The 12,305-nt window shown below is 35.0% G+C and overlaps 1 protein-coding gene across 2 annotated transcripts in view; it reads left to right on the top strand.

The window, feature by feature from the left end:
- Nucleotides 1-12,305, top strand: part of DENND4A (DENN domain containing 4A) — a 52,328-nt gene that overhangs the window by 26,889 nt on the left and 13,134 nt on the right. For both annotated transcript variants that reach the window (XM_035554724.2, XM_035554725.2), the window contains 10 exons: nt 536-636; nt 2,575-2,793; nt 3,114-3,259; nt 8,265-8,398; nt 9,283-9,418; nt 10,122-10,328; nt 10,432-10,560; nt 10,826-10,970; nt 11,119-11,226; nt 12,097-12,237. In XM_035554724.2, the coding sequence (XP_035410617.1) occupies nt 536-636; nt 2,575-2,793; nt 3,114-3,259; nt 8,265-8,398; nt 9,283-9,418; nt 10,122-10,328; nt 10,432-10,560; nt 10,826-10,970; nt 11,119-11,226; nt 12,097-12,237 (1,466 nt within the window). The remainder of the gene's footprint in view (nt 1-535; nt 637-2,574; nt 2,794-3,113; nt 3,260-8,264; nt 8,399-9,282; nt 9,419-10,121; nt 10,329-10,431; nt 10,561-10,825; nt 10,971-11,118; nt 11,227-12,096; nt 12,238-12,305) is intronic.

The following is a 12,305-nucleotide window of genomic DNA, read 5'->3' as shown; positions in this document are numbered from 1 at the left end:
GCTGGTGCCCTCTGTTGACAAAAAAAAAAAAATTGTAATTTTTTTCATTGTGATAACAATGTAGTTAAGTCTGTGTCTCTATGCGCTAAATGCAAAGCAGTTATATCAAGTTTATTTCAGGATATTATGAGCATTCTAGTCATTATCCTAGTATAAATAACTGCAATTTAGAACGTAGCATGTGTAGTGGTAGACTGTGTGATGGCAAGTGCTTAATTCTGTTAATCTATCCATCTTCCTTGAGTTCTATGTGGATCGATTTCAGTACTAAACTGATTTCAGCTAACTAAACTGTGTCTCCATAATGATTATCCTGAAATAATAGGTGTTGGTTGAATGTCTGTAATCAAATCTCCATACAGTAAATCAAGTTTGACTTTGTTAGTTGGTTTTCAGTCCTTCTCAGCACAGTTTCAATGGAGCAAATTGTATATGCTCTCCTGTTACTATGGTGGGATAGAAAAATCTGGATACAAGCCTATATACAAACATATTTCCAGTGTATACTTATACTGTTTTCCCTTTGTTTTTCTAGGACTGGAGATAAGAAAGCTATTGCCTGGAAGATCTTACCAAAGAAACCTTGCAAAAATCTGATGAACACTTTAAATAATTTATATCAGCAACTGGCAGAATGTGAGTGGGGAAGTAGAGAATGATTGACATCGGATATAGTGTGCTACAGTAACAGATAAATATAGCTAGTTAAATGTGTTCTTAAGTCACCCATTATACTAAACATAATTACAGAACAATGTTTTCATACAGAACAGCACAATTTGTGCTTTAAGTCCAAAGATTAGAACCCACGTGGGGGCTTTTGAGGTGGAGATTTGCATATATACAATGTGGAGCTCAATAGACACCACTTTGTATTACTGTTATCCTTGTACAAAAAAAAAGTCCTTATAAAAAGGGAATAATAAAGCAAAGAGTCGGTCAGGAGCTAATAATCTTCAGTTTTGTCATCAAAGCTGGCTCAAGTCTGCTGATATTTTGACAATTGAGGTAGCTTTGACAGTCAAGCTGATAGTACTTTTGTTCTGAATTGTGTTGCTTTATTCATGTAAATAATTTTACACCATATATGTTTTCAAGCCTTTCCATTCAGGAAAAAACCCAAAAGTTATTCTAGGCCTTTTGTTAGTTGCAAGTTTATTTCAAAAATATCTAAATACGATTGACTGAGGAGAAAAAGTACCTGAAACTTTAAGATGGGGGAAAAGGTTGAAGTTTTAAGATGGAAGCTTTCTAGAAACATTGAGGTCTTAACTGTACAGCAGTATTCTGTTTCTAAGTGGATGTTTCTAAGGAAAAGTTGGTTGTTGATAGAATCCTCAAATATTGCAGAACAAGGTGTGTTGAACCTTCATCTAAATATCCTTTTAGATATCTAAATATCTAAAACTGGATAGGGATAATGTTAGTGAAATTATTTGGAAACATTAGCTGGCCTCAAGTATATTTATGTGCTTGGGCATCATAGCTAAAAGGTTTTGTGAAGTGGGAAGGAACATGGCCAGCACTCTGACATACCTGTCTGCTTACAACGTTCTTTCCATAGACGATAGTGAGAGTCTGTTGAGGAGCAATCATGCAAGGCAGTTGTAACATCATGTAGCTGTGGTGATTGCTGTCACCAGAATTTAGTTGTCCTGCATAGAATATATAGAAACAGAAGTTTACTTATGTATGCTGCACAAAAAAGTGTATTACTGTTACGTGATGCAAACTTTCAATTGCTTCAAAACTTTGATGTGCTTTATGAAGTCTTTCTAGAAAAAAATTAAAAACATATGTTCTCTGTAGTCTGTATTTTAAAAGTACTGATCATAAGTTCTTATACAGATTAAGCTACTTAAATGTGTTATCAAATTAAGGCTGCCTATATTTATATGATGTAGAAAGACAGTACTGAAACAATCTGTTCCTGGTTCTGAGATGTTATTAGAATGTTACCATAGTTTGTGTTTGTAGTGTTGAAGTCTTAGCTAGAGTTCTGATGGCTTTAGAAGATGTTGATAAAAGTATCTCCTTTAAGAGCAGAGGTTTTACTAGATAATTTACAAAAATGTCTGTTTTCTCTCTGCATCTTTCTGTTGCATTATGTTATGTTTTGATGGCTCCAGTTTGCATTTGATTGGTGTTTTTTCTGTTTATGTAAGTATTTAACATGCATAGTCTGCTTTTTGAGAACACTCCGAGATGAAAGGCTCTGTAAAAGAATATATACATCCTATCTATGTCTTTGTCCTTAAAATATGCTTATTTAAGCAGCTCTCGTATAAATTTTCACATGTTTATATAAGCAGGTTTGAGGGTTTTTTTAAGCTCTGTCCGTATTGGTTTCTTCTGTTGCTGTAGTAACTAACGTACTGAAAAGGTAAATTTATCTTGCTTTTAGTATTATCCAGACATTCATAATTTGTATAAGGTCAAGCTGAATCCATTGTTGCATATCATGATTGACTTTAATAGCTCAGTAGTAAGTAAATCTAGTAGGATAAAGAAAACTTTTTCATCAATACTGAAGAAAATCAATGCAAAGCATTATGATGTTTTTGTTCTTCACAGTGCAGCAAAGACCAAGAGAAGATGCATTAATGGAACTAGCAATGAATGACTATGATTTTAATTCTGGGAAGAAATTACATCTGTTAGATTTGGAGATCCAGGAAGCGTTTTTGTGTTTCATGGCCTCAATACTAAAAGGTTATAGGTCCTACCTGAGACCAATAACAGAGGCACCCTCTGAAACAGCCACAGATGCAAGTTCCCTCTTTGAACTACAAGGTAAAGAGTCATAAGCTTGTGTTTTTTATTTATATATATATATATAATATATATATATATATATATATATATATATATTTATATATATTTATATATATATATATATATATATAAAACTTGTTATTTCAGATTCTCTCGTACTCAAAGAATAAAAATGTTTGCAGTGTTAGTACTGTGAATGATGGTAGAAATTCAAGCGCAGAAGAAATAGTAGTGGCAGAGATTACAAAAAGTTTATTGCTCCTTAGTGTAAAATGTGACTTCCGATGAGGACTTTTTTTTTCTAGGCATTCTTACATGCTTCTGATCTCGTTTTACAGGTTTCCTCAAAAGTAGAGATCGCTCACATCAGAAGTTCTATACATTGATGACCAAAACTCAGATGTTTATTCGCTTCATTGAAGAGTGTTCTTTTGTCAGTGATAAGGATGCAAGCCTTGCATTTTTTGATGACTGCGTAGATAAAGTAAGCAAGTCTTCATTTGCATTGTGTTGTTTTTTTAACATCTCCAGTTGCTTATGTTATCTGATATATACATGGCATATATATTTGAAGTATAAACTTATTTCAGCCTCTTTTTACTTCTTTTCTTTTTCCTAGTTTCCTACTGGAGCCTTCCATTTCCCTTTTTTTTTAATTGGGCATCATTTCAAACTCTCGAAAGTCTAAATACATTATGAGAACAAATCAGCACTGCTAACTTTCACATGTATGTTAGCTTTGAAATATTGGCCCGTAGCAAGAAGGGAAGTATTCTGACTGCAAAGTAGCAACCTGAAGATTCTTCATCAGAGAACTATATTCCTGAAATATAACAGAAAGCATTTATTTTTATAAATGTGTAATATTTTATGCAGCAGTTTAGGACTGAGGTTGATGAGCAGCACTGTAACTGATGTGAGGCAGTCTCATATTTTAATTATTATGAATAGAGTGTTACTTGTGTTACTTTACTTTTTTTTTTTTTTTTTTTTCCTTTTCACAACATGTTGGCCAGTTCTTTCTAATAATAATTCTCCGGTTACTGTTAGAGAAGTCTTAGGATTGTACTGAAACAGAATAATTAAAACAAATCTTTCTCAATCATCCTTTCATTCATACTGCAGCTACTTGCTACCCTCAATTTCAAACCAGTTTGCTGATGTAAATACCTTAAATACAGTGCTTGTATTAATAGTCATCTTCTCTTAGATGAGTGTTTTCTAATGATATTACTGTCAAATATTGATGGATATGAAAGGTATGGATTTCTTAAATAGGCAAGATGCAGTATTGTGTCTCATACAAGCTTTGCATAAGCTGTTTGTTTTTTTTTTTGAATGCTGTTGATCTACCATCATATTTTGTTGCAGTAATGTAATACTTTGCTCTCTGTTGCTCTACCATTTGTAATGAGAAGGAGGGGTGATTGTTAAGGATTTGGTGGCAAGGAGTGTGAAAATGCAACATGATCACAATCAGTGTTTTTCATGACATAAGTTTAGACCTTTTGCTTGATTGGTGTTCACAGTAGTAGATGGTAGAATGTTGGATTTCCCAAATCAAAGTGGATTTACATTTTTTTTTTTGTCTTTCATGGAAGTATCACTCCAATTTGTACAAATCCTATGTTATTTACAAGGAAGGTCCACATTAGTGTTGAGTACTGCGAGGAACTCATTCTCTCCAAAGTACATTACCTTCTGAAAAATCATCACATTTCTGAAGAGGATCCACATAACTGTTTTGATCCTACATGAAAATTCCTAAAAACATTATTTTTTTTGTGTTCAGAAAAACAACCGAAACCTGCAATCTTATTTCTCTGTTTGCTTCTACTATAACACAAAAGAAGTTATGAATATTATAAGAAATTCTATACCTACTTGTCTTCTTACTGGCTACCTGTAACATTCTATTCTGGGACACTAATGTTTAAGTAATGCACATGTTGTCTACGATTTCCTGTGAAGTAGGTCACCAGCTGTTTATTCCATAATACTGAAGACTATGTAACTATGTAAATTGCTATTTTGCAGAAAAGAAAGTGCAAAAGAGCTAAAATGAATTGACATTTGAAAAACAAATCTGAATTCAGTTAAGCTTAAGTTTGAGATGAATATAAAAGTATGCTATCATGATATTTAATGTTCTTTATAGCTTTTGCTAGTCTGAATATTTTATTAGTGGTTCTCAAAAGTGTGCTTCACAGTTTTACAGCATGAGTTTACAGGTATTTGTAGGTTGTAAACTGATTTAAATACAAATATTTATGTAATGTTCACTCTGATTATGCTAAGGTTCAGTTAAAAAGTCTACAGCGTGTAGTGCGTGCTAAACTGTATGCTAGTTAGCGTTTAAAAAGGGAGATATCATAAATGGGAATATACACCAGTGACCAAATACTCCTGGACACTATTTAGTCTTCGTTGTGTTGCAGGTTCTCTCTGACTAATGTTAAATAGGATTTTATTCAAAATGCAGTTACTCCGTGAGTGTCAGATTCTATCTATCTGTTCTTTTTCATTTTGTGGAAATGTTTATGAAGGCACTGAAATTGGTGTCCTAGCTAATGTTATTTTGCCTCGGAATTCAAACAGCTCTCCTCAAAGAGTAGTGCTTAGGCTGATGATGCCACTGGGAAGATTGCAACTAATCTGTTGGAGCTTTCACCTTTTCTTAAAGGTTAAGTAGGTGCTTGCACAGCTGAAGCTGAGGCTCGTCTGTTCTAATGCCAGTCATTCTGCTAACTGATGCTGTTGACAGCTTCTTTCCAGTATGAAAATGCTCATGACAGTGCCATGAGAATAAACCTTACATAACACACTTGTAGTTCTCCAACTTGTATTTCTGGCAGTGATGATTTCTTTGTTTTGAGGGGACAACTACCTCTGTTCCAGAGCTAATTGTGGGGAAATTGACACATTGGAAATACTGTGTGTAGGATTGGCCATGGTTTTAGAATTTGCTTGCAAAACTAGGTTTTCATCGACATGAGGAATGCAGTTCCCATGTAAGATCTCATTGAACAATGGTACGTTTCCTTCATCTTCTCCTTCCTGATTCTTTTTTTTTTTTTAATTTCTGATACAGTGCTTATAGTAAAGAAAGACTCAAGATATTAAAGTGTACCAAGGAGTGCTGTAGGAACTAGAGTTTTAGGCAGGATGTTTCATCTTGATGACCAGATATCAAACTTGAATGATTACATTCGAGTGAATATTTTCTTTTATATTAATGTCTTTCACTAGGTGAACCAGTACATGAAGGGGTATACATGGAAGAGTGATGTCATGGATTGAATGATGATAGAACACTTTCTCATGGGTAGTTACAAACCACTGGGTTGAGACAAATCTTATGTACCATGAAATTAGTTATCCATAAAATATTACTTAAGCCCTGCCTCAAATCATTTACAAGAATATTTTAAGCTGAAGAATAATCTGTTCTACATGTTATTTTATCCTAGACAGCAGACAAAATGGGTAATTAAGAATCTTTTCTGCTGGTGAGAGGCATTGGCTAATTGTCTCAAGTTTTCATTTTCCCATGAACTCAAAAATTACTTCAATTTGGAACATATTTAAGCTACTGACTTTATTGTATTTCACTGCTGAAACTTGTAGCTCTGGGTTTTTTTACATCCTTAGAAGATTTCATTTATTTCTGTGTTTCAAGAGCCGTATGTTCTTGCTACTTGGCTGATTAGATTTGCTAATACTTTCCATTTATCTCATGCAGTAAAATGTGTAATTAAGAGCACCTCTTTGTATGTTTATCAAATTTTAAATGTTTAAGAATTCTACTGAAACTACTTGATATATTTCCAACCTCTCTGGAGGGAGAGAACTGTAGAAGATGTCATTTTTCGCGTGAATCTTCTGTTGCTAAACTTCTAAGGCATGAAGAACATACATCTTTGGGTTCCACTGCCTGCTTATTAGTTTCATTGAAATAACGTACCATTTGGCTGTAAATGATTTCCATTTAAACCATTTAAATAATGGCTATAAATGTAAACTGTGACAGTATTTGAACACTGGGACTGTCAGTATCTGAATAAAAAGCATGTTCTGTGTGCTGGGAAGTAAATAGTTTTTGATAGTGCCAACTCTTTGAGATGGAGACGTCTCATCCCGCAAGCAGAAGCAGCACTTATGAGGTATTGGAGCAGACAGAACTGGTGACAGACGATCAGAGAGAAAGCAATACAAACACCAGCACAAATATTAACTGAAGGCTTGCATGTGGAATGTAATACACATTATATTAGCTCTGTTCTTAGTGGTTTCTGTAATGTGAACAGTAGCAACAGGAAGCTTGTAGTACTTTGTTAAAGACTCTTCATCTTTTTCTCAAAGGGAAGCAGTTCATAATTTCCCAGAGTCTTGTTTGGAGTGGCTGAATTTTGCTTTGGTTCTTTATTTTTTCTCACAAACAACGGAATAAAATGCCTTCAGTTAATTGTTGGACAGTTTTTCTCCCACTTGATCCTGCAGTTTGCTGCTTTGAAATTTGTCTGGAGCATGCTGCTGTTAATAAAGTAGGGGAATTAATTTGCTGAGAAAGCTACCTTTGAAACGCTCCCCAGCCCTGTGGTTTACTAGGGACTCTTGACTGAAGGTAGCGTTGCTGCGATCAACCTCTTGCCCTCAGCAACAGCCAGGCTAGCAGAGCAAAGACACACAGTCAAATTACCAATTACAAAGATGAAAACAAAACAAATGTGGACAAAATCTATGCTTTCTGATAACATTGCAAGTTGCCTTTCTTAGCCATGAAGTGAATTGCTGTCCTAGCTACGAGAGGACAGGGCCACCCGATGTCTGCTCTATTTTCATACGTACAGCTGAGTTGTCTGAAAGAGGAAAAAAGTCTTGAAGCTGTCCTTTACCTTTCAGATGAATTTTTCTTTTTAGAAGGGCCAAGCTACTTCTACCCCCTTTAGGTTAGGTGACTTTTTATTCCATTATTTCTTTGAAAGTGTGTGTACTTCTGTAATCTCTGGAAGTTAGCATGATGTTAATGACTCTGCAAGTGACTGAAATTTCTTGATCGTGTTGCCTATAGATTCTCCATAGATTAGACGATTGAATAGTTTGTTACTATTTGCATTGCTTAAAATGGCGGTGAAAGAAGGTCTAATTTTTCATATTTAAAAATAAGGTAAAAATTACTGCTGCAGTTGCAAACGTTTACAGAAATGTTCTTATGCAGAATGATCAGCCTCTTTGTACAACTGCTTACAATAATCACCTGAAAATAGACAAATCAGAGTATTTCATTGAGTGTTGACTATTGGTTTGGTAAAGTTTACAAAAAAGATACAACACTTATTATTCTCATCATAATTTCACAAGGCATCCTTACTCTTAAAATACAGTCCTTTGCTGATACAGACTCAGCATTGCTTGACCATATGGCTGTAATGGCAGAAAATACCCTAACACTTGGAAACACTAGTAAATACTTCTTTTAATTTCTCTAGGTAGATATGGACAAAACTGGGGAAACACGGCTTATAGAGCTGGATGAGTCATACAAGAGTGAGCATACAGTTTTCATAACACCACCTGAGATCCCTCATCTGCCAAATGGTGAAGAGCACCCTCTACAATACAGGTGACTTAAAAACACAGTAGGATACTAGCCAAAATTGTAACAGCGGCTCTTCTGTTGTTAGTTTCTATATTCTTGTAATAGCCATGAAGTACAGATTTTTTCCTGTAGCTTTTTATTCTGCTGAAGTAAAAAATGTGTAAATGAAATGCCTAGTATGGCAACTCTTTGGAAGTTTTAATGATTTTGTGCGTGTACACATGCATGTCTGTGTGTACACAGAAGCAGTAATACCTAATGAAGATGACTGTATGTTCACATTACATTGTGCTAGCTGTTGACGTTTTTTAAAGTTAAAAGTAAAATTAATAGACTCAGTCTGTTGGCCTGCTGCAACTACTGATAATCATCCAATCTGAAGATACTATTTTGAAAGAGTACATTGCAGAGAATCACTGAAAATTGGTGTTACTATTTTAGTAATTATGTCAAATGAGTTTGTCTGTTAGTTTCTTCATTAATTCACAGAAGCATTTTTAAATCTAATCTTTTAGATAGTTATTGTTTATATTGATTTTTATAAGCCTCTGTGATATGATGCTTGCTGGGGACTAAGACAGATTTTTTGCATTAACTGGAATCAATACATACTAATACACTTGACACAGTAATTAAAGGAAATGTTATTAAAGCAAATGTAGCTAACAATTTAAGTTGCTTACACTGAAATAACATGTTGAGAGACTTACTGTGCAGACTTATGTTCATGAAATCATGCAGGTGGTTTATTAAACCTCTTTGTCAATGGTGTCTTTTGAGGTTTTACTCCTGTATTTTCTGTTTCCTGTGTAGCTTCTGGAGCAACTGTGTTATTTTGTTTGCTGTTCTATAGTGTGTTTACTTTGGAACCGCCTTGTGGGAGTTAAGTGACACATTTCTTTTTACAGCTATAATGGGTTTCCAGTATTAAAACTAGATTTGTTTGAACGACCTGAAGGATTTCTTACAACACCTAGTAACAAACTGTCCTCAAAAACCAGTAGTCCCAACAGCCCATCACCGATGTTCAGAAGAACTAAGCAGGTACTTGCAGGTATTCTTATAGTGTGAGCTACTTTGGAAAATAGCGGCTTGCTGCATTCATTTTCTGTTCAGCTGTAAAGACTGACATTGGAGAGGCTGCAGCCTAATGATTCTTTGCTGATGTGGAGAATGTAGGATAGCAATGCTAATTTTTCTTTGAATGTTTACTTGTACTTATTGGTTTTGCTTATAATGTATCGTACAGGGTTCCCGGGCACAGATGGTCACTTGCTGTGCTGTCTCCACTCCTTCAGTGTTCTTCATCCTGTTCTCCATGAGCATAAAGGCCAGGTTGGATGGGGCTTTGAGCGATGGAAGGTGTCACTGCCAATGGCAGGGGGTTTGGAACTAGACATTCATTAAAGTCCCTTCCAACCCAAATTATTCTGTGATAAACTGCTGGGCTTCCACATCTACTTCTTGTGGTTTTTTTCGCTACCTGAGGTTTCAAGACAGGCTCTAACCTGCTCATATGTTACAAAAAATACATACACAGAATAATAAGCTCATGTTTCTTGAAACTTAGGATGGGAGTACTGCACAGCAGCTGTATTGCTATCCCTCAGTTTGCTTTCATTTTCTTATTAACAACATATTCAATAATGTAGTTCCTGTAGATAAAATGATGCGTGTTTGGTTTTAACATGTAGATTTGTATAACGTCTGTGTAAATACACAAATAATGTTTTTTGATTCTTTACAGGAAATTAAATCTGCACATAAAATTGCTAAGAAGTACTCATCTATACCACAGATGTGGTCCAAGTGTTTGTTACGTCACTGCTATGGTCTTTGGTTTATCTGCCTGCCTGCATACGTGAAAGTGTGCCATTCAAAAGTTAGGGCTCTGAGAACTGCGTATGATGTCCTACAAAAAATGCATACGAAAAAAATAGATCCGCCTGATGAGGTAAAATAAGCCAACCCCAGAACTTCAGAAATAGCCCACAGTTGTAATGAATGGAGTATGTATTTGACTGTGGAAGGACAATACTAAATGTGTGTATTTTCAGGTGTGCTACCGAGTACTTATGCAACTGTGTGGACAGTATGGTCAGCCTGTGCTAGCAGTGAGAGTACTTTTTGAAATGCAGAAAGCTGGCGTTGACCCTAATGCCATTACTTATGGCTATTACAATAAGGTAAGTATTTTCAAAGGGTGTGTGTGTGAGCATTTTTATGTAGGCAAATAGAAGCAATCAAAATAAGCTTCAGTTGAGATGTAATTCTATAATTTCAAGTAATCAGAAGAAATTAAAGACAGAATAATTATGTTGTCTTCACCTTTGTAGGTTTAGAAGTCTACTTTTATAACTGCCAATGTAACCCAGTTTGAAATGAAGTTAATGATTCACACCTGACTGTTCCTTTGGATGACTTTATTTGACTTTGATATTTCCAAAATAGGCTGTTTTAGAAAGTACATGGCCTTCAAGCAATCGAGGTGGCTATTTCCTATGGATGAAGATAAGAAACGTTGTTTTAGGAATAGCACAGTTCAAAAGAGCATTGAAAAAACTGCCAGCAAGCACATCACATACGGCCCTTCCTGGTACAGTGTTCAAGTACATTTCTTTATCTCAACGCTGATAAGAAATTATTTCAAATAGCTTTCTGTTGTATATTTCAAATAGCTTTCTAGTAAATAACATAATCATCTTTATTCTATTTTTCCCTTTTTTATGATGGGGGACTTTCAGACTTTAGCAACAACACAACATTCAAAGAAGAAATCAGGCAAGGGAAAACTTGTCTTCAAGATATACAAGAACAAAAAGAAGACAAGAGAGAGAGTGACTCCAGTTCTTGTATGTATCTTGTGAATATAGATACCTAGTTCACTGTGGATATATGGGGATTTCAGCAGAGCTACGTGGGGTAGTTGATTGTTTTACAATGAATGTATGTGATAATACCAGTTTATGCTCATGCCTGAAGTTCTTTTCTCTAAGTGTAACTAAGATTTTAAAATTGCAGTTCTTTTTCCCTCCTCAGTTTCAATAAGTTGTGATAATAGAAAAGACTAATAATAATTACAGCATAATGGTTTTGTCTTTAAAAAATAAAAAAATAAAAAAATTGCTTTAAAGGCCTAATCAACTGGAAGGCCTCTTCTACCAGGCTGTTTTCTTCCTAAGTCCCATAAGAGGAGAATGACTGACTGAGTATTTGCAAGTCTGTGAGATCAGGTCTAAATTACTCATCTCCCTGGAATTCCTCTAAAGCAAGGAGATCAAAATGAGAAGGGCTTTGAATTTGCTGTGGACTTTCTTCAGGTTTCTGCTCATGATTTCCTTAAGTGCAGATGGGAAGCATAAACTTTGTGAAAATGTGTAGCATCGGATTTAAAGTAGTCATACATTTGTACTATACAGTTTCCCATACACACTCATTGAAAATACTCTTCGTAATAAAAGTTGTCCTTGTAATATAATTATTTTATTTCTTTCAGTATATTTTCCCTACAACTGTTGCAAACGTCATGTTGGCAATGAAATATCCGTAGATCAGTTCTAGCTTGAAAATCTTTGCACAACTAAATATTGGCCTATGTATTGTGGGATATATGCAACAAGCTGTCATTTAGTCCTGCTTGAAATGTCTAATAGGTAACGAAAACTCATTTTAAATTAAGTTGCTTTGATTCTATATAACTGTCTGTCCTTTTCTGTACACAGTGTCTGAAGTGGAGAGTGCAAAAGGGAGTGGTGACTGTCTACCTAAACTAAATTACCATAACTCAAGTAATGCCAAAGCTGCTTCTAGCATAGTGCGGCTCAATGGTACTGTTGACAATACAACAGCAGAAGCTAGCACTGGTACGTGGAAAAGAAAATAAATTTGGATTCTTCTGTAGGTTTGTCTATATGTATTTCATTTCCAGTAA

This window comes from Cygnus atratus, chromosome 11, assembly GCF_013377495.2.
Source record: "Cygnus atratus isolate AKBS03 ecotype Queensland, Australia chromosome 11, CAtr_DNAZoo_HiC_assembly, whole genome shotgun sequence".
In the NCBI taxonomy this organism is placed as follows: Eukaryota; Metazoa; Chordata; class Aves; order Anseriformes; family Anatidae; genus Cygnus; species Cygnus atratus.
This window is presented reverse-complemented; position numbering and strand designations above follow the sequence as displayed.